Genomic DNA, 20,586 nt, shown 5'->3' on the forward strand with positions numbered 1-20,586 from the left:
TGAACCAACTACAATCCATCACCTCAACAAATTGCAAAAAAAAATTGCATGTAGCATAGTTACATGCAAAATGGTTAACCGTCAACAAAGTAGTTTAGGTTTGTCCATGTCCAATGATGACGAAAATTATTAAAGTTGGATTTGACATCTGATATTCATAAAATTGTGAAAATCCTAAGCCCTTCAGTAAACAAGCATATAATCAGAGAGAGAGAGAGAGTAACCAATATATTGACAAATTAATCTATTATTGGATTTCATTTTTTTCTTATATATTACGTGTTTGCAAAATTTCAAAATGATCAAAGATCAATAACTATGTCACCTATCAAATATTTTTTTTAAATAGGGTTATGTATTTCAAAAGTATACATAAAAGGAAATTTTAGTAAATAATATTCAATTGGCATGAAATTTGGAATGCATGATAAGAACATAGAGAACATGTAATCCAACAATAGGATTTTCAAAATATTAATTCAATATAGAGTGAGTAAGTGGTGTAATACTACTTAAAAGTTACCCTACGTGTAAATTGATCTTATCTCATATATGCTTTATGTCCCACGTATTTTACTTTTAACTAAAAATTAGAGTCATGTAATTTAATTGGTTGGCACATTCCAGGATTCAAATTTTCTCACTCTCAACTATCGATGTATCAAAAAAGAAAAATAAAATGAGAGAAAATTTTATCCCAAAATAAAGAAACGCTAAAAATTCCACAATAACCAACTAGGACCTCAAAATCATACGACCTTTTCAACTTCACAAGTCACCTTCGAACATTTAAGACTTACTATGACCTCAAAATTTGTGTCCTTACTAGGAACTCATAATCTACTATCAAGGACCACCAACATTTGTTGTTCAATGATGTTGTCAACCTTCAAGGACTAGTTGCCAAAGTAATTCTACAGCCACACTTTTTTTTCATAATTATTTTAGGATTTTACTAATGCATGCTCTTAATAAACTATTTTAAGAAATTTTTTATTGAAAAATGAAAAAATTATCAACTTTTTTGATAGTTTTTTCAATTTTCCATAATATGTTTCCAAAAATGAATAATTAAAGTTGTTTGTCACTTTAACGTGTACTCACCCTTTTTTTCCACAATTCACAATATATCATATTAGAATTATGACAAAATTATGGCACGTATGGATGTATCTTTTTTTTTTTCTTTTTTTTTTTGGTTCTATATTCGCACTTACCATTTTTTGTTTTGATCAAGTTTAGATCAAAGGGATGGCAATGAGGCGGGGCAAGGCCAAAGGATGGGGTCTTCACCCTTACCCCATATAGTTTTTTCTTGCCCCATCCCCACCCTGCCTAGCATAACGAGAAAAATTTTCTTTCCACATCCCCGACCCTTGGGGCCCCACGAAGCCTTGCCCCACCTCATAAAATTCTATTTCTTGTTAATTTGCCTCACAATTATTACATTTTTAAAAAATATATATAAAACATGTTTCATTAATAAAAATATACTTGAAATTACAACTAAATGTATCTCATCAAATCAAACTAATTTTTAGCAAAAACTGAATAATATTATGCAAGTATTTAAAAAGATAATATCACAACAATAGAAAATCTCATAGTATAACACATAACAAAATATAGATAGAGAGGCACGTTGGGTAGAATAAAATAAGCTAAATTTATATGTTTGTTCGAATAGTAGGGTTTTAAAGTATGAAAATTTTACAATTATAACATTTATCAACATGGGGTGGGGGAGCGGAGCGGGGCAAGGTGGGTCTAAAAAGTTTAAACCCATCACTGCCCTGCCCCGTGGTACGGGGCTAAAATCTCACCTCATCCTTGCCCCATCACCTCTACGAGGCGGGGAAAACCAGCACAAGGCGAAGTGGGAAGGGGCAAGTCAAGCAGGGCGGGGCAAAACTACCACGGTACTCACAGACATCACTTACAACTATTATCCTAAAATACTATGATTATTACTATCAGTTTAGCAACTTTTTTTTTTTAGAATAATTTCAGCTACAATTATTGTACTTTGAATATGATACGTTCAATTTCAATTATCAAGGACCAATTAGCTACAATTATTGTACTTTGAATATGATATGTTCAATTTCAATTATCAAGGACCAATTATACTTTCAGTTTCAGTTTTAGCTACCATAATTTTTTAGTGGAGTTTGTGGTGTGATTTGTGTTATAATTTCATTCTCTATCCTTTTTGTGTTCGGGTATTTATTTATATAATTTTTTTTTTTTTTAAAGAGTAGTTGTCTCACATTGCTAGGAGTGTGCATAGATGAGGTTGGGCCAGGTTGATGAGTCTTTTCAACCCAACTCACCATGGTGAGTTAAAAAAATAAATAAATCCAACCTGACCTACATTGATTGAGTTGGACCCATGGATTGGATGGCTGATTATTATTATTATTATTAAATTTAGCATTAGAAAAACACCACCACAAATAAGAGAAAATTTATAACCAAATAATCTTAAGCATAATACCAAACCAACACAAATTATATAAGGAGAACTTAGGGTTTGAATTTTATTTAGGGCTCAGAATAGGAGTAGGAGTGGAGACAAAGAGAGTAACATGAGATAAGAAGGAGTTTGAAATGAGGAAAACTTAGAGTTTAAGTTTTATTTACAAAGAGGGGGGAAAAAGCAAATAACAAAATTGTATAATATATTTTTAAATATATACCAAATATAAGTGGTTTAGGTGGATTTGTGAATCTTATGACCCAAAACCAACCTAACCCACAATAAATAAATAAAATAAAAAATTCACAACCCGACCCAATCCACCAACTCCTAAAAACCGACCCAACCTGGCGGGTTGGGTTGGATAGGCTCAACTTTGGCAGGTTAGAGGGTTGGCTACACACCCCTACACATTGCTTAAAAAAGTATGTTGTGTATAGTATAACCTACCACACTAGCACACCCTCCTTTAAAAGCTATCATTGTGGTGTGCTAGCTAGAATCTCATTTTCTCTTCCTTGCATGTATGTGTGTATGTTTTTTTTCTCAAAAATAAAAAATAAAAAATATATCAAGGACCACTTATAGCATTTCTTTGATTCTTTCTCTTTTTCATTATTAATTTTTATTAGGATTTATAGAATTTCTTCTACAATAGAAGAATAAACACTTCGAGCTTGTGTATAGGGATGGGCAATTGGAAAATTGGAAGGCCTACACAAGCGAGATCTGTAAAGTAATGCTATGGCTCTATTAGCACTCAACAGCTATAACAGAACACCCATTTGCTCAATTAAATCTATACAACGTCAAGGATTAAACACTTTAGGGTGAACTATGGATCCTCAACTAATTGGTTAGGATCGGCCATGTATAATTTTTCTCTTCATTCTTTTCTACTTTTTTTTTTTTCTTTTTTGAGAAAGGCATTCTATTCTACATTTTTTTTTCTTTTTTTTTGAGGGACTTATTCTTTTCTACTTAAAGTTATACTCTTTATCACTTCTTTAATTGATGTCTTTTTTTATTAATTTACTTATGTTATTTTTGTCTTCCTCTACCTTTTTTTGTTCCCTCAACTTCGAGCATGACCAAACTACTTCAAACAACTCTTTCTCATTTTTTCATCAATAGGATTATCCCCTATTTTTAAGTAGATTTTTTCCTTTCGAATCTTATCTTTTTATGTATTTTTACTTATATAATCTATGAAAACATGCAAATAGAGTCTCTCCATATATATACGTTCTAGCTTATAGGACTATATCAAGACATTACGTTAAGATTGATGTTTATACTTTACGTAGGGCCAATACTTGACATTCTGTCTTTAGATTTTCAGCTTATAGTCATGCGCAGCGTGAGAAAGGTTTGATGAAGGGTGTGCTTATTGTCGTCAATCTCAGCCGTGATTAATATTAAATGCACCCAATGATTTGAATTTTGATGTCTATATAGAAGTTCAAAATAGATTGGGCTTGTGGATGTCCACTCTACTTTGCTGGTAACAATAAAACAGCAGAAAAGCAATCAAATCATCAGGTTACAATCAAATCATCCGAGATACCTAAGAGCAAATATGTCTCAATTGCAACAAAATAAAAAATATGTGCTATTTTTTTTTTTTAATTATAAAAATTTTCGGTCTAGTGTAAGGCCAAATCATCAAAACAGTTCATTTTTCATTTTCTCCAAAGTCAAATCAAATGTTTAGAAACTGAAACACAAATACGCTTCCACATCCAAATTAACCTCTTTGATTTGAGCATACTTCCAATAACCTTGACAACCGTTTCTTTTTAAGTTGTCAATCATTATCCACTCTAAAATGCTAGTATAAAATCTTGGTATGGCATGAATCCGGGGAAAGCAATGCCGTAGTTCCTCGATTGCCTGTAATCCACCAAGCAATAAGATCTCAATTGGCCTGAAACAAAGATAAAATGAAACAAGAGAATGTTGGGGCAAAAAAAAAAAAAGACTGTAGATTTGAAATTTTTGAACATAGTTGTGCTCAAAGATTTCGTAAATGAGGCTTATTTTGAATGTGAAATACAAACCTTGCAGTCATAAAAGCACATACAGATGGGAGAGGAGCAATGCAACCTAGATAAATGTGAATTACATACAAGAATTCTAAAGAGCTACACACTATGGTAGCCTCACCTTCCCCAATCCCTCTCTATATCTAAGAGTTGAAGTTCATACACAGTTGTTTGTATTATACTTTACAACAAAAGAGCCTAATTACAAGAAACAATTTAAAAATCTGATCATACCAATTACAAGCACTGCCTTGCAAAAATATTGGCATTATTTATATTTGATTAATCAAGCAATTCTCATGACTTCCGAGATAACAATGGCTCCAATTGAGGGTCACTGTCCTTCGAAGTTAAAGGATTTTGGCTGCCCGACTCCAAAACAGAAACTGACACATCCTCCCCTCTCTGTCTCAATAACCTCTGAAACAAGGTCGGCTTATCATCAAGTAAAGGACCTGGTGTCTTAGACGTTTCTTTTAAGCTCTGAACATGCTGAAGGCATACTTGAACAGCATCATGCACTCTCACGAAGTACCACTCTTTACCAATCAGGTCTACAACACCAGATCTAGATAAGGTGAGCAGAACTTCGCGGTTTGGATTGGAAATGGCAATCTGCAAAGATCCAAGATGCAGCCAATGACATTATGGTATCAAGAGATTCCAAAAGAAAACATTTATAAAGTTCAACAAGAGGGGCACTGAACCTGGATGTCCCGTAATTTGTACTCCTGATACAAGTCCTTCAAAGCCTGAACAGCACTGGAGTCTATATATGTCACAGCTGCAATAACAATAAGAAAAATTTGGAATGTAAATATAGGAACCTAATTTTGATGAATTATGTGAGCAAATTTGGTAGGCATAGTGGAGACTAAGGAAGATAAAAGAGTTTATACTGTCCATAACTCACTTTGAACTGGCAATCAATGAGGGAGGACAATCCAAGGTATTCGTAATAGAAAATTATTTATGTTAACAACTCATAATAATTAATATCTAGTCACATCATTAAAAATTTCCAAGCATTAAGCATCTGAGACTATGCTGGTACTGTAAACTTCATATGAACCACATTACTAGCATGCGGTTTTTATTGAGGAACTAATTAACTTCATGACGTAAAAAGATCTTGTGAATTTTGCAGTATAGGAAACCACCCAACAAATAAAAGCTTTAGAGGAAGCAATTAAAAGATTTAGAGGATCACATGTAAAACAGAACTTCAGATGGAAGCAATTAAATCAAAAAATTGTATAGTTTATATAAACCATTTTCAACTCTTTACTTCAACAGCGAATATTTCTTGCTTCAATAAAGAGTTTCTTCTTCTTTTTTGGCTTCAATAAAGAGTTGAAAAATATAAACACTTATTTTTTTAGCATAATATGAAATATTCTTACCAAAAAAAAAAGGGAAAATACAGAATACATCTAACATCTTTACAGTGGATATGACTAAAATCTAATAGAACGTAAAGCCGATGAGTAAAGACTTACGTGCCAACTCTATAATGACAAAATAAATTCTTTCAACTTCTGGCCCACGACTGGTAGATCTATCAACATCAACTTCATATTCCCGTAGCCTGACAGAGAACATATGATTGGCTTAAATACTAATTTTTTTAACCTAGAGAAATTGGCAACCACTACTCAACTGTGATATAAGCAAATATGAATTAACACAAGTACAATGGGAAAGCCAGTGTTATCGAATTTGATCAATATAAGAAAGCATGATTCTTTACCTGTCTTTTATGTAACTAATATTTGCAAAATATATAGGAGCATCAATCCGAACAATCACAATTCCATTGTATGTATATGCTTCAGGATACTGTTTACTGTTTCTATAAACAGTGGTGCCAGGAAGACGGCCCAAGACAGCTGCAATGCACCCCAAAATAAAACTTAGAAGATTTCAGGTATCAGTATACCTGAGTTCAGAGTATTCAAAATTGAAGCTAAATACAATTGCAAACAGAAACTATGCCAGCATTGAGCTCCAGCTTTATTTATATACCAAACACACAAACTAGGGAAACAAACTTTCCAGAACCAGAGGCCCCTAAGGAATTATGTCTTTTGGACAGAGAAGGAAGTGGTTTAAGAAATCTGACTTAACAATGTTTATTAAAAACGTGAGGATGAAAATTTAAGAAGCTGCTAACAAGAAATGAGAAATAAGATTGCTGCAGTTGATACCAAAGAGTAGAAGGCTTGATCAACAAAAATATCAAAAATTAAATTTATAGAAATAAAAAGACAACAACAATAATGAATACTGACTATACCACATATTAAAAACACAAAGCAAGCATATGCATAATATGCTCTAATAAAAGGAGCACCATGGCTCGTGTAAAATACGCATAGACCCATGATAAAATAAAGCCACTTACCAATATGTGGATTTGCTGATTCATGGATAACAAAAGCAAGCGAAGCACCAACCTACAGTTTCAAAAACATTTTAAAATCGTTAAGACTAAAGATGTATTTCTTCCAGGTTCATAGAGACAATCGTGCAATACAAACCCGCTTTTATATAAGGTATATTTACCAGCCTTCTCTAGGTTACACTAATTCAAATATCGCCAGATTGTTACAAACTAACATAGCAAACTGCTTCAAGTACTCACCCCAACAAGGACACCAATCTCAATACCAAGGAACAATGTTGTAATGCAAGTAATGGTCCAAAGAAGAAAATCTTTCTTATCTACTCGCCATAAAAAAATAGCCTCATTATAATCCACCTGGAATAATACATCCAAACAAAAAAGTAAAGAGTTGTGATCTGAACATGGTAACTGGTGGTAACCAGTTCTAGTCTTGAAGAATGTCAACACATACTGCAAAACACTACATTCAATGTCTAACAAAAAAAAAAAAAAAAAAAGGAAACTGATGATGTAAACACCCTCATCAATAAACATCCTTAGCATGGAATTATAGAATACTCACCAGACCCATTACAGCAGAGATCACAATGGCAGCGAGAACACACTGAGATCACAGAGAACACAGATCCCACAGTTAACATTCCAAATAAAGCACTCCTTAAAAGTTTGAAAGTAAGAGTAGATTTATAAAATAAATAGATAAATACATAAAAACCCAGAAACCAGCAGTGAAGGTATGATCTCATGTTTTATAAAATACTTCACTAGGCCACAGATTCTATAACAATAGAATAACAACAATAAGCCTTAGTACCAAAATTTGGGGTCGGCTATGGATCCTTGACAAAGTAGATTTGGTAGGCCATATGAATTCTTTTTCTCCATTCTATCCTATTTAAAGTCATGCTTTTTGTTACTCCCCTAGTTGACATGTCATTTTAGTTACTTCTACTAATGTTATTTTTGGCCTTCCTCTACCTTTTTTCGTTCCCTCAACTTGGATCAACTCACTCTCTTACCGGTTCATTACTCGCACTCCTTTGAACATTACCAAACCATCTCAAGCGACTCTCCCTCATCTTTTTGGATCCTATAACAATCCACTGATAATTTAATAAGCAAACTATTCTGTTCCATTATAGGAGAAGATATGGTGGAATATGCTATCAAGTGGAATTTACAACTTACAATCCTAACTGAGAAAAGAAATGTATTATAGTAGAAACAAACCTGGGGTATATATTCAAACAATGGAGTCAAAAATAAAAGGGCACAGCCCATTATGATTGCTGTAACAATTCCAGCTAAGCCAGTTTTTGCTCCACTTTCATGATTCACAGCAGACCTGGAAAAGGAACCTGCATTCAAAATACATGAACATACTTTTATAAACAGGACATTATATCAAAAAATCTGTTATAAAAGAATTACAAAAAAAATGAAATGGATAATTTCTGTCAACACTCAGTTAATTTTTAATCTCGGACTCATGTTTGCAGCTCTTAGAACCTCACAGAAGTATCACCTGTGGTGGGGTATGATGAAAAGAATGAACCAATAACGTTGGCTACTCCAAGACCAAACAACTGTTTCAAACAGATAGAAGATTTATTAGAAATTTCTTTGCTCAAAATAATGATTACATAATGTCCTATTACTAAAAATACTAATTACTATCATAAAAGACCTTTCACAACCCAGTTCTTCCCTCCACGGCCACCCCCTCCCCCCTTTTTCTCCCCTGGGCATGTGCCCATGCGCACACAATACAGCATTCATTTTTAAAATAAATAATAATGTTTAGTATGCAAACTTCCATAACCAATGCAAATACAAAGTTCATATCTTTATCATCTTTTATTATGTTGAGTAATGCATTCCTATGAATTAAAAATGGTTAATATGTAGCACATTGATATCCAAAGCACCATATGATAAACAAGTTCATGATACCAATTTCAGTGCATCCACAACTATTCTTATTTGAAACTTCCCATTTTAATTTATTGGGGCAAAAGTGGGGAAAAAAAAACAAAACAAACAAACAAACAAAATGGGAGATCTGTAGTAAAAGATGCAGAGAAAAAAAAAATAGTACTTTTTATGAGAAAGAGAAGTTCATTGTCATAACAAAGAGACCAGGTATTCAGTCCGTTAATCCCACTGATGAAAAATTTATCTAATGCTGAAACTTCAGTCCCCAATTCAATGTTGTCACCCCTTTTTAGCTCATTACCCAAGTAGTAGAAAAATAGAACACAATGTTGACATCATTCTTGTAATATGAGCATCTACTTACATATTTGTAGTTAAAACTTCATTCCTATTAACCAATAAAATTATTCAACCACATGAAACATAGCAAGGACATGCTTCAAAAACAAAAATTTAACATGAAGATTAAATAAAAGCATGCTTTCAAAAGTTAAGATTTGAGCCCCAATTGTTCCAAATGGTTCATGCAACAAATGTTTGAAAACCCCATGGAAAAATTAGATATTATACTGCTATAAAAAGCAGAACACGAGCATGTTTCTGTTTTTTTCTTTTTTTCTTTGGAAGGAATAAGTTTGTTTGTATATGCTTCACAGTAATGACTTCATGATTAAGCCAACAAATTATTTTGAAAAGAATGTCATGCAATATTTAACATTATCCAAGTTGGGTGCACGCACAAACACATACAAATGCACACCCACATAATGTGCAGACCTTCATGCTTAAGCTGGCAAATATTTAGGGAAAAAAAAAAGTCATGCACCAAAGACACACACATGCACACCCACACAGTGTGCAGACCTTCATGCTTAAGCCAGCAAATATTTTGAAAAAAAGGTCATGCACCAAAGACACAGGCACACAACATTTCCATTTTCATTTTTTTTTTAGAAGCATTACCTCTTGATTTGAATCCAACTCATACCCATTCTTTGCTGCTAATGCTTTTGCAATCCCCACAGATTCCTAGATTTCAAAAAAATATATGTATATATATATTTGTAAATACAGTAGTAATAAAACTAAAATATTACAGGAGTAATAATTAACATAACTTGTCTTACCAGTATAGCTACACCAGTGATGAGAGCTGCAGTAGGAATCAAAGACAATGCATACCCAAAACTTTTAGGTATAGAAAATTTTGGAAGGCCCTGAGGTATATCTCCTACCTAAAACAGCACCAAGAATCTTTTATCAGTCATGTTAAAAATATAAGCCTAAGTTATATAGGATACATCTTTCATGAAAGAACATAAAGACAACTAAATGGAACATACAAAACATATATGAATAATTGACAAGCAATTTTAACTTAAGATTTCTGTTTTCCACAAGTTTACGTTATTGGTTTGGATTCCAATCCCTCCACTTCTTCTCTCCAAAAACATCCATTTTCCATCTCAAACCTCTGTGAACAGATTGCATATCGACGTAGGTGCTTCTCATACTCAATGCATTCTTTGCCAAAATTATATTTTAGTTAATTTTTCTCCACAACTTGTAGAGGATACAATAGAAGCTTTGAATGATCAGAGGAAAAAATTATTACTTGTTTTAATACTAAAGTGAAAGCAAATGCATGTTTATAAGCAGAAGTTTGGGGTTCTGTTATCTCCCTATCTCCAGCACACTTGTACATGCATACTATTATCTCGGAAAGTATCATAATGACATTTTTTTTTTGATAAGAAGAAAATATTATTAATAAGGGAAAAGACATGAGAATACAAAAGATTCACGGTAGTGAACAAAAAGACACAAGCAGCCACTAAGAAAAACTAATAGACTAAAGGAATTCCATAAGGGTAAAACAATCCGAAAAACCCCAACACCGAGACCAATCAAAGAGGGTCCGTTGGCACAAATCTAATAACTGAACCACAGTTTCCCCTTATCCTCAAAAAAACGCCGATCTCGTTCAGTCCAAATAGTCCACATTAAACAGCCTAGAACCAAATTCCAAATATCAGAACTATGCTTCCCAAGCCAATGGTACCAACAAAATAATAAGTCCGCTACTGAACCTGGCATGACCCAATCGATCCCAAACAACCGAAGCATATAAGTCCACAAAGAATGAGCTATCGGACAAAAAAGTAACAGGTGATCCACAGATTCTTCATTACAACAGCACATACAACAACGATTCGCCAAAGGGCGACCACGAAGCATAAGGTTATCCAAGGTTAGAATCTGACCATGAGCTGCTGTCCACATGAAAAAAGCCACCCTTTTAGGAACCTTGACTTTCCAAATGCCCTTCCAAGAGAAAGTGGGAGGAGCTGCATTTCGAATCTTATGATAAAAAGACCGAATGTCAAACTTCCCACTTCCATTAAGACCCCAACGAAGCCTGTCACCCCCATAACCCCTACGAATCCGGGTTTGGATGAAATGAAGAAGGGAATAAGAAGCCGCTAACTCCCAATCATTGAAATCCCTAAAACAGCTTAAACTCCACACTCTGTCGTTATCACCCATTGCAGGACTTAACACTTCAGAAACGTAGGCTTCTTTATTGGCAAAACACAAAAATAACTAGGGATAAAGAATTTTAAGAGGGACATCCCCAGTCCATTTGTCATGCCAAAAAAGAATACGAGAGTCATCCCCCACAACAAAAGATAAATGCTTAGTAAAACTTTCCCACCCTTCACTAATACTCTGCCAAAAACCACAACCATAAGCCCTTCTGCAAACTCTAGAGCACCAACCCCCTTTCCCCTCCCCATATTTTATGGCTATGACCCTCCGCCATAGATGAGTGATTTCATGGCCAAACCTCCAAAGCCATTTCCCTAATAGGGCCAAATTAAAAAAGGCCAAATTCCGAATTCCCAAACCACCCAACTCGCGCGATAAACAAACCTTTTCCTAAGCCACCAATGGATATTTAAAACACTCAACTGAAGAACCCCACAAAAAATTCCTCTAAATACATTCCAATCTAGTCGCCACAGCTTTAGGGATGGTAAAAAGGGAAAGATAATAAGTTGGAAGGCTTGAAAGGGTACTTTTCAACAAAGTGAGTCTACCACCCTTTGACAAATAAAGCCGCTTCCAACCTGAAAGCTTCTTTTCCAACCTCTCAAGAATCGGATTCCAAATAGTGGTTGTTTTATACAAAGAACCCAGTGGCATACCCAAGTATATCATAGGCAAACTGCCCACCCTGCACTAAAGAATATTAGCCAAAGAGTGGTTATTGCTCACCTCCCCAATAGGGACAATCTCACTTTTCCCCACATTCACCTTTAAACCAGTAAAAGCTTGAAAACAGGTCAAAACCAACCTAATGGAAAAGAACTGCTCTCTAGAAGCATTGCAAAAAAGAATAGTATCATCAACAAATAATAGGTGAGAAATAGGAATACCAGTATGATTATTAGGACCCACATGAAAACCTTGAATGAGACCACCTTCCTCAGTTTTCTTCAGGATACGACTTAAAACCTCCATGATCAAAAGGAATAGGAGGGGAGACAATGGGTCACCTTGTCTTAGACCTCTAGAGCTACCAAAAAAACCAGTAGGAGATCCATTAACCAAAACTGAGAAACGAACGATAGTGACGCAAGTCTTCAGCGAACTCCTCCATCTACCCCCAAAACTCATCATCTCCAACAGATAAAACAAAGAGTCCCAATTAACATGATCATAAGCTTTCTCGATGTCTAACTTACACACCACCCCTGGAGCACGACACTTCAGTCTACTGTCTAAACATTCATTAGCAATAAGCACTGAGTCCAAAATCTGCCTGCCACCAACAAAAGAATTCTGTGACTCCAAAATGAGTTTATCTAACACCAACCTCAATCTGTTAGCCAAAACTTTAGACAATAGCTTATACACACTACCCACTAAACTGATCGACCGAAAATCTTTGATATTCAAAGCATTATTCTTCTTGGGAATCAAAGAAAGAAAAGAAGCATTCAGAGACCGTTCAAACTTTGAGCTCCTATGGAAATGATCAAAAAATGCCATAACATCTGATTCCACTACATTCTAGCATTTTTGAAAAAATGCCATAGTAAAACCATCAGGACCTGGGGCTTTATCACCCTCCATCTCTTGAAGAACCTTAACTACTTCCTCCTTAGGAAAATCCCTCTCTAGAACAAGTCGCTCATCCTCCTCAATACAAGCAAACTCTAAACCATCCATTGAAGGGCGCCAAGTGTCTGACTCAGTATACAAACTCTGATAAAACTGAACCACCTTAGACCGCACCACTTCCTCATCCTCATAGAGAACACCATCCACCTCTATACCTCGAATATGGTTAGTTCTTCTATGGGAGTTAGCAACCCGATGAAAAAAACGAGTATTATTGTCCCCCTCCTTCACAAATAATATCTGGGATTTTTGTCTCCAAGAGATCTCCTCCAGAGAGGCAAGATGGGCAACCTCACTTTTAATCTGACATCGCCTAGTTTGATCCTCCTGAGAAAGGCCTAACAAGTCCTCCCTAGCATCCAAACCCAATAATTCAGATAAAAGACATTTCTTCCTAAAGGACAGATCCCCAAATTCCTCCTTATTCCACTTTTTCAAATCTTCTTTTAGAGCTTTTAATTTACAAGCCAAAATAAAGCTTGGAGAACCCACAAAGCAATACCCATTCCACCATTGCCGAACCCTCTCTACAAAACCTTCTTCTTTCAACCACATATTCTCAAACTTAAAGGCACTACGACCTTTATTAACACTACCGGCCACCACCAAAAGAGGGCAATGGTCAGAAACAACACGAGGGAGTACCCTTTGAGACACATCTTTATATAGCTCATTAAAGTTCTAGTGCCGATGTAATAAAATTCGTTTAATTATAACTTTTGACATCTAGTTTATCTAATCAACACACTGTGATGAAACTAGAGACCCAAAATTGTTCTTCTTTTCCAAGCCTTTTCAATTCCCTGTATAATGATATTGTTAGAATAACGGTTAAATGATTAACTTAACTCTTTCCTACCAGCTTAAACTTTTAGGATAAGTGATAATTTATCATAGTATCAGAAGTAGTCCTAAGTTGGAACTATCTCCACTCTATTTCCCATATAAAAAGTTAAAAATCTCATGTCTTGAGCCACACTTATAAGGGCTAGTCAAAGGGTGTGTTCAAATAATAGTTAAATAATTAATTTACCATTTACTAACAATTTAAGCTTTTGGAATCAAGTGATAGTTTGATAAATTCACAAAAACAATGTAATAGATGCAACAATGTAAGTTTCTAAATAAAAAATACAACCATTCATCATATTCTTCATAAAACACATTTGCTATTAGATGTGGTTTAATCACCATACAAAGTTATTTAACATCACTAAAAACAAGGAGGTACTCAGTACACAAAGCTCCCACTTTTACGGGTCTAGTGGACTAAAATTATAGTTTCAAGAATCAATTTAATAAACCCATCAAATAGTCGTAATTTCCAATTTTTCAATTCCAAAAGCTAATCAATGAAAAGATAATTTCTACAATTGACTCTTCAATATTTCATTGGTAATTGCTAATTACAAATCACTCAATAGGTTTTGAACCATGACCTCACTGTAATCTCTTCTTTATGGAAGGAGAAAGTAACATTTGAGCTAGAGCTCCTTAAAAATCGGTCTTCGATATTAATCTGTGCTTGGTTCCCAGGAAAAATTTATTTTATTTATTTTCATTTTTTGATAACCAATAATTACAAGTGAAATGTTGTAGCGTGTTAGACATTATCCCTAAAATTAAGCTCTAGAAAATACAATTTCATCATGTTGGAAAAGAAGTGAAAGATATGTTTCTGTAGGAAAAAAGGAATCTGAACTTCTAATTATCTAGTCAATTAAGATTTGATCCAAATTATGTAGATGAAAATTTCATAGATGTTTAGCAGATTATTTTTTGATGGTGGATTCGTGAATGCTAATTTCTGGTTGACATTACGTGAGCAAACATAATATGTAGTCTTTAGTTCATTATTCTAGATCCATGACCATATTAGATTCAATACCTAAAGATTAAAAGTGAGTCTAATATATGCCATTCTCACCAAAGATATGGAAGCTGGATGAAATATTTTCACAAAAGTTGTGCCCAAAACGACTGCTGTGAGGGGACCTGCAGCTCTAAGGAATCGCAAGTACTTCCTTGATTTTCCCTACACATGAAATACCAAAATCATAAGTAAATTCCTGTTGAAGACTAATCTTCCTTCAAAACAAAGACAATAATAAACTCATACCAGGTGCTTCATGATCACAAGTATCGCAAGAATGATGGATCCCATTACAAAAGGGGGCCATGAAAACTACAAAAGGAAAAACCTGTTGTAGTTAAAAAAGGAATTGATAAGTGAATATAACAGGCAACATAGATGACTGTCAAATGAATACCTTAGCATGGGAAATATTCAGTTATGCATATTGAATGGCTACCATGGTTAGTTAGATAATATTGCAGAGTGAAGTTGCCAAGGTACTGATGGAAACTAACCATAAAGTAAATTACACCCATTTTCCCTTTTTTCAACTCAGTTTAGCTTCCTATTTTGTAATTTCATATTTCAAACCAACTTCTACTGCAACTTTTAAAGTCAAAAACTAGGTTTGACCTGATTTGCCTTACATCCAAGCTTTTCCTGAAAGCCTCCACATCTCATCTTAGGCAAAATATATATATATATATATATATATATATAAATGAGATGGGTTAGAGTTGCACCTTTTCTACACCATTAGATTTAAGTAGATCTAATGGTCAAAAAACGTAACTCATTAATGCTGGTTACCGCCTCATTTATTATCCCTTATTTATGAATTTCCATACCTGGCTCTACTCCCAAAACATTCTCACATTCTCTCTCTAGCATCATCTGCTCTCTCCTCCTATGTACCCTCTCATGGCCCAAATCTGAATCTTTCTCCTCCACTGCCCCCAACACAAATTCCACCTCCATGGCCATAGGGTGCATTACCGATGGCAAAAAAAGCCGCAACCACCAGACACCAATATTACCTTCTATGAGGTTTGTGGGTTTTCCTTTCTTGATACTGAAAAGGCTAATAGACATTGTTAAATTTTTTATGGGACATAAAAGCTTTCAATTTTCATTATTGTTACCACACATACACTTCTTAAAAAGATCTAAAGCTCTTTTCTGGTTGTGCATTCTTGTTTTGGTGTTCCACGTAGCAATTTAATTTGTAAAAGGTTTGAGGTTCTAGCCTTCCACATTTTGTAGCTCTCTATGGACTTTCTGCCTTTGTTGTTTCCATCTTAGACATTGTTAAATTGTCACTTGTCACAACCAAAAAAGAGCTTTAGATCTTTTTAAGAAGTGTATGTGTGGTAACAATAATAAAAATTGAAAGCTTTTGAGTCCCATAAAAAATTTAACAATGTCTATTATTAATGTTGGGCAGCAGCAGCTTTTTTCACTATCGGTGACCCATCCTATGGCCGTGGAGGTGGAATTTGCGTCGGGAGCGGTGAAGGAGAAAGATTCAAATTTGGGCCATGAAAGGGTGCATAAGAGGAGAGAGCAGATGAGGCTAGAGAGACAATGTAAGCACATTTTGAGAGTAGAGACAGGTATGGAAATGTAAATAGGGAGATAATAAATGAGGTGGTAATCAGCACTAATGAGTTTTTTTTTTTTTTTTTTTTTACCGCTAGATCTTACACCAGGTGTAATTTGAACCTATCTATATATATAATCTCAAATTTTTGACGGCCTTCTATTGGTTTACAAACCACTGACTGCGATGGTTTTCTTCAATCATACATTGTCTCTAATCTAGTACATTCTTCTACAAAAGAGCAAATATGTACAGAAAAGGTACTGAAATTTTTAAATTGTTTGTGTTAAATAAATCTTACAAATAGAAATATACGATTTCACTCAATAGAACATGCAACTTTAACCTTTCTATTTGAAGTCTGGTATCAACTTGTTAGTAGTTAGTATAAACCAACTCATAAAGTATTTAATCAAAGAAAAGGGCAAAATCAACATTTCTACTGAAGATGCAGAGATATGAATAAACTAATATGCAAAGGGTATACCACCGCATCCAAAGCATACCCCATCTGCTCCAGCTATGATACTCTCAATCAATGGCACAATCTTGCTACTCCGTACTATATCATAGCCCAGAAAGTATTTTGCTTGAGATAGGGCAATTACAACAGCTGAAGCACTTGTAAAGCCAGAAATTACAGAGTGGCTGATGAAACGAATAAGCCACCCCAGCCTGAAAGTTCAAAGAATAGATGCATTAGTTATAGAAGGCATCAAAATATCAGAGTGTATATTTATTAAAATAAATCAGAAAATTGGAGAATATCTGTTATTATAACAACTATTTGTTCTTAAGAAAAACTAAATGTGTTTATCAAAAAAATAAAAACTAAATCTCAAATAACAAAGGTTAGGAACCATGCAAATCCTCAACCCCTGCCTCACTGTTAAAAAAAGAAAAGACAAGCTGGATGCTTAGTGGTCAGTTTATGTAATAATATAATACAAACAAATTTAGAAAATGCCATCTATCTAACAAAGATTCTCTAAACTCCAAATGTTCCTCCTCATGAGATAAAAAAGGTCATTATACAGCTTAAGAATTATGTTTAGTAATATCATGACCCACACAAGCAAAGAATCAAAATTGGTGTATAAGATATATTGTTATATATGAACAAAATAGTCAACAAATTCAGCACAAATTTAATGCTGTAACTTATTCCATGAAGAGAATGATAAGCAGAACCTTAAGAGCCCCATTATGCATTCCAGTATCCCAACCATAAGCGCCAATAATATTGCAAGTTCTGTGTATAACTCATCAGATGAATCAACAATTCCACCTAAGACATTGGAGACCAGGAGAGAAACCAGGGCCACAGGACCAACTGCAAGCTGACGAGATGACCCAAAGATGGCGTACACAAATAAAGGCACAAAACCAGAGTCTGCCTTACAAAATCAAGTCACAATCCCAAAATTAAATAAGCAGATATGATATAGATATAAGGACACAATTCAGATATTTATGTGAAGTACTAAGGTATTTTTTTTATAGATGTAAAGTAATGAGGTATAATAAAAAATAAAGATAATAAAATAACAATTTTCTGTATGAAAATTTAATCATAATTAATGTATGCCAAATATGCAAAACTGTCAGTGCATCATCAAGTAGAAGTACAGTAGAGCCAAATCAAATATCAAAGTTCAAAACTTAACAATTTTACCAGAAAGTATTTTCCATTCTAATAAACTCAACTCAAACTGAACAAGGCCAGATACATGGATCTTATTTTTACCATTCACCCTTTCAATTTTAATGTCTCTCACCTCTTACATCTTAAAAAAATTGATAATTCAACTGTTACAACAAATGGGGGAGAGGGAATTTGAACCTTGGTTCTTCTCATAAAGAGACCAAATAATGCCACTGAGCTATAAAGCTCTTGGCTGCATCTTTAAAAATTATAATCTTTCTACTCATGCTTTTAACTCTTTCACCTCCCCAACTTGAAACCATCTGAATATAATTGCCAAAATGGATAAAGACAATATTTCTTGCAAATGAGTAATAGCTAAAATGGCATTTCTCCCTCTTATAAGAATAAGTGGAGGGTAAGGTCCCAAATTCAAAACCCATTGCTTACGTGTGTAACTTACGAAAAGAAAATTCAAGACAATATTTCTCAATACTCTCAATAAAAAAGAAACTCATAAATTTTAGTTACATGAGATTTGGTTATGCACTTACAAAGTCCATATATTGGATCAAGCCCAGCTAATTTTGCATAAGACATTGCCTGTCATTCACAAGAAACAGTCAAAAAATTGAACTTGCACCCAATACATGTAATTAAAATATGTGAGTAAATTAGTTTAAAATAAAAAAATAAAGATGCTTCACGGGTTTGCCTAACCAATCAACAATAATCCAAGTGCTTAACACATCACAACCAAATCTCAAGTCAAAGCAGTGCCAACTTTTCTAAACCGTAATTAGTTTAAAAATTACAGTCATCATTTCGTTCAAAAAAACAAAGAAATTACAGTCATCATCATAATCTTTTGACACGGGTCTGTAATAGTGAATAAACAGTAATCAAAACTTAATTTTAAAAAAGCAAAAATAAATTATGAAAAATCATCCATACCTATGAAAATTAGCCTAAACCATATCATATATCATATCAAACCCAAAAAATAAAAATAAATAAATAAATAATTCTGATTTTCCAACATATGAACTTTTCACTTATTTCAACGTCAATTATGACAAGTGGAATATGACTTTGGACAAAATCGCCGACTTGAATCGAAGAAATCTGTCTAATCATCAACAGTTAAAGTGCTCAAAAACGATGAAAATCATATACTACTCCGTTTGGATTCCGAGAAAAAAAAAAACAGCAATATAATTTCCAGTAATTTCATTATTCTCAATAAATAAAAAAGGATTATAAAGAACAATCCAGCTTTAATTAAGCTGAGACCGAACAAAATAAATTCAATACGAAATTCTCTCCTCTGTCTTTTTCCTTCAATTTTCTCATCAACCAAACAGGAAAAAAAAAATACACAAATCTTAGTGCTTAACTCTACCAACCAAATCAACAACAAACATGTTCAGAACGATGAAAATCATAAAACACTCCGTTTGGTTCCCGAGAAATCACAGGAAAGAAAAAAAAAATGATCATAAAGCAAGAGTCCAGCTTAGTTGAAATTGAATACGAAACTCTCTCTCCTGTCTTTTTCCTCGATTTTCTCATCATCCAAACAGAAACTAAAAAGTATTTCAGAAGAACAAGAGAGAGAGAGAGAGAGAGAGAAGGATCACCTGCGGGACGAGCATGACGCCGACGGTGGTACCGGACATGAGATCGACTTGCAAGTACTCTCTCCATTTGTAAGTCCGAATCCAACGGTAACAAGGGAGGAAGAGCTCGATCCAATTGTGCCAACTCATTCGCCGAACCTTCGTCTTCCACTTCGAGAAAAGCGCGCTAAGAAAAGAACCCGAACCCGAGCCCGAACCCGAACTCGAACTCGCCGTGTTCGGGTGCAGCAAGGGAATGATCTTGACGGGTCGGGTCAACGTCGTCGCCATCGAACTGTTGGAATTCGAGTCGCCGGAATCCGCGAGGTTCGGAGCGCTGGGCGATGCGTACGTTATCTCCATGCGCACCACCGGCGCATAATAGTAAGTTAGTAACTGTATATGATAGAGTGTGTGTGTGACCGTGTTGAGTTTGTGTTGTATCTATTAATGCGAAAAATATCTCTGTGGTTGGCTCGCTTCGCTGCGTCTTTTTGAGAGTCTGGGATTTTTGGGTGAGCGAGAATGGACCCGGTCTTTTTGCGTTTATGATGTACACGACAAGTTTATTACAACAACCAGACTTTTGGTTACTTTAGTTTTTTTTTTTTTTTTTTTTTTGCTAAAGGTTACTTTAGTTTTAGTTTTAGTTTTACCGGCAAATCAATTGGCATTTAGACATGTTTGCTTCTCTTTGCAATGGCTAATATATATATTGTACAGTGGCTCTTTGCCAATTTAATCTAGACCTCAGAAAAATATTTTATTGAAAATAAAATAATTAATTGTTTTAACGGATATTTCTTTTATTTC

The 20,586-nt window shown here is 34.5% G+C and overlaps 1 protein-coding gene across 2 annotated transcripts; it reads right to left on the reverse strand.

Annotated features, from left to right (window-relative positions):
• Positions 1 to 4,500: 4,500 nt before the first annotated feature.
• Positions 4,501 to 20,317, reverse strand: LOC126697393 (sulfate transporter 4.1, chloroplastic-like). Of its 2 annotated transcripts, none has more exons than XM_050394374.1 (17): positions 19,795 to 20,317; positions 18,709 to 18,757; positions 17,701 to 17,902; positions 17,016 to 17,184; positions 15,174 to 15,239; positions 14,982 to 15,089; positions 9,994 to 10,101; positions 9,830 to 9,895; positions 8,457 to 8,517; positions 8,162 to 8,289; positions 7,494 to 7,535; positions 7,169 to 7,285; positions 6,929 to 6,980; positions 6,275 to 6,413; positions 6,024 to 6,112; positions 5,232 to 5,308; positions 4,501 to 5,139 (listed from the first exon to the last, which is right to left on the reverse strand). In XM_050394374.1, exons 1-17 carry the CDS (start codon positions 20,134 to 20,136, stop codon positions 4,822 to 4,824), a joined length of 2,133 nt encoding a protein of 710 aa, XP_050250331.1. In that variant the 5' UTR covers positions 20,137 to 20,317; the 3' UTR covers positions 4,501 to 4,821. The 2 variants fall into 2 exon arrangements, with proteins under 2 accessions (XP_050250331.1, XP_050250333.1); XM_050394376.1 differs by having other exon boundaries at positions 4,568 to 5,139; positions 17,701 to 17,906; positions 19,795 to 19,937.
• Positions 20,318 to 20,586: the final 269 nt, after the last annotated feature.

This window comes from Quercus robur, chromosome 8, assembly GCF_932294415.1.
Source record: "Quercus robur chromosome 8, dhQueRobu3.1, whole genome shotgun sequence".
Lineage (NCBI taxonomy): Eukaryota > Viridiplantae > Streptophyta > Magnoliopsida > Fagales > Fagaceae > Quercus > Quercus robur.

What these genes read in the sequence shown, in the direction of transcription:
- LOC126697393 (XM_050394374.1), bottom strand. Translation starts at nt 20,136, where the DNA reads ATGGAGATAACGTACGCATCGCCCAGCGCTCCGAACCTCGCGGATTCC. An exon ending in TGCATAATGGGGCTCTTAAG is followed by an intron (nt 17,185 to 17,700) that starts GTTCTGCTTATC and finishes TTGAACTTTCAG; the next exon opens with GCTGGGGTGGCTTATTCGTT. An exon ending in ATTAGTTACATAAAAGACAG is followed by an intron (nt 6,113 to 6,274) that starts GTAAAGAATCAT and finishes GTTCTCTGTCAG; the next exon opens with GCTACGGGAATATGAAGTTG.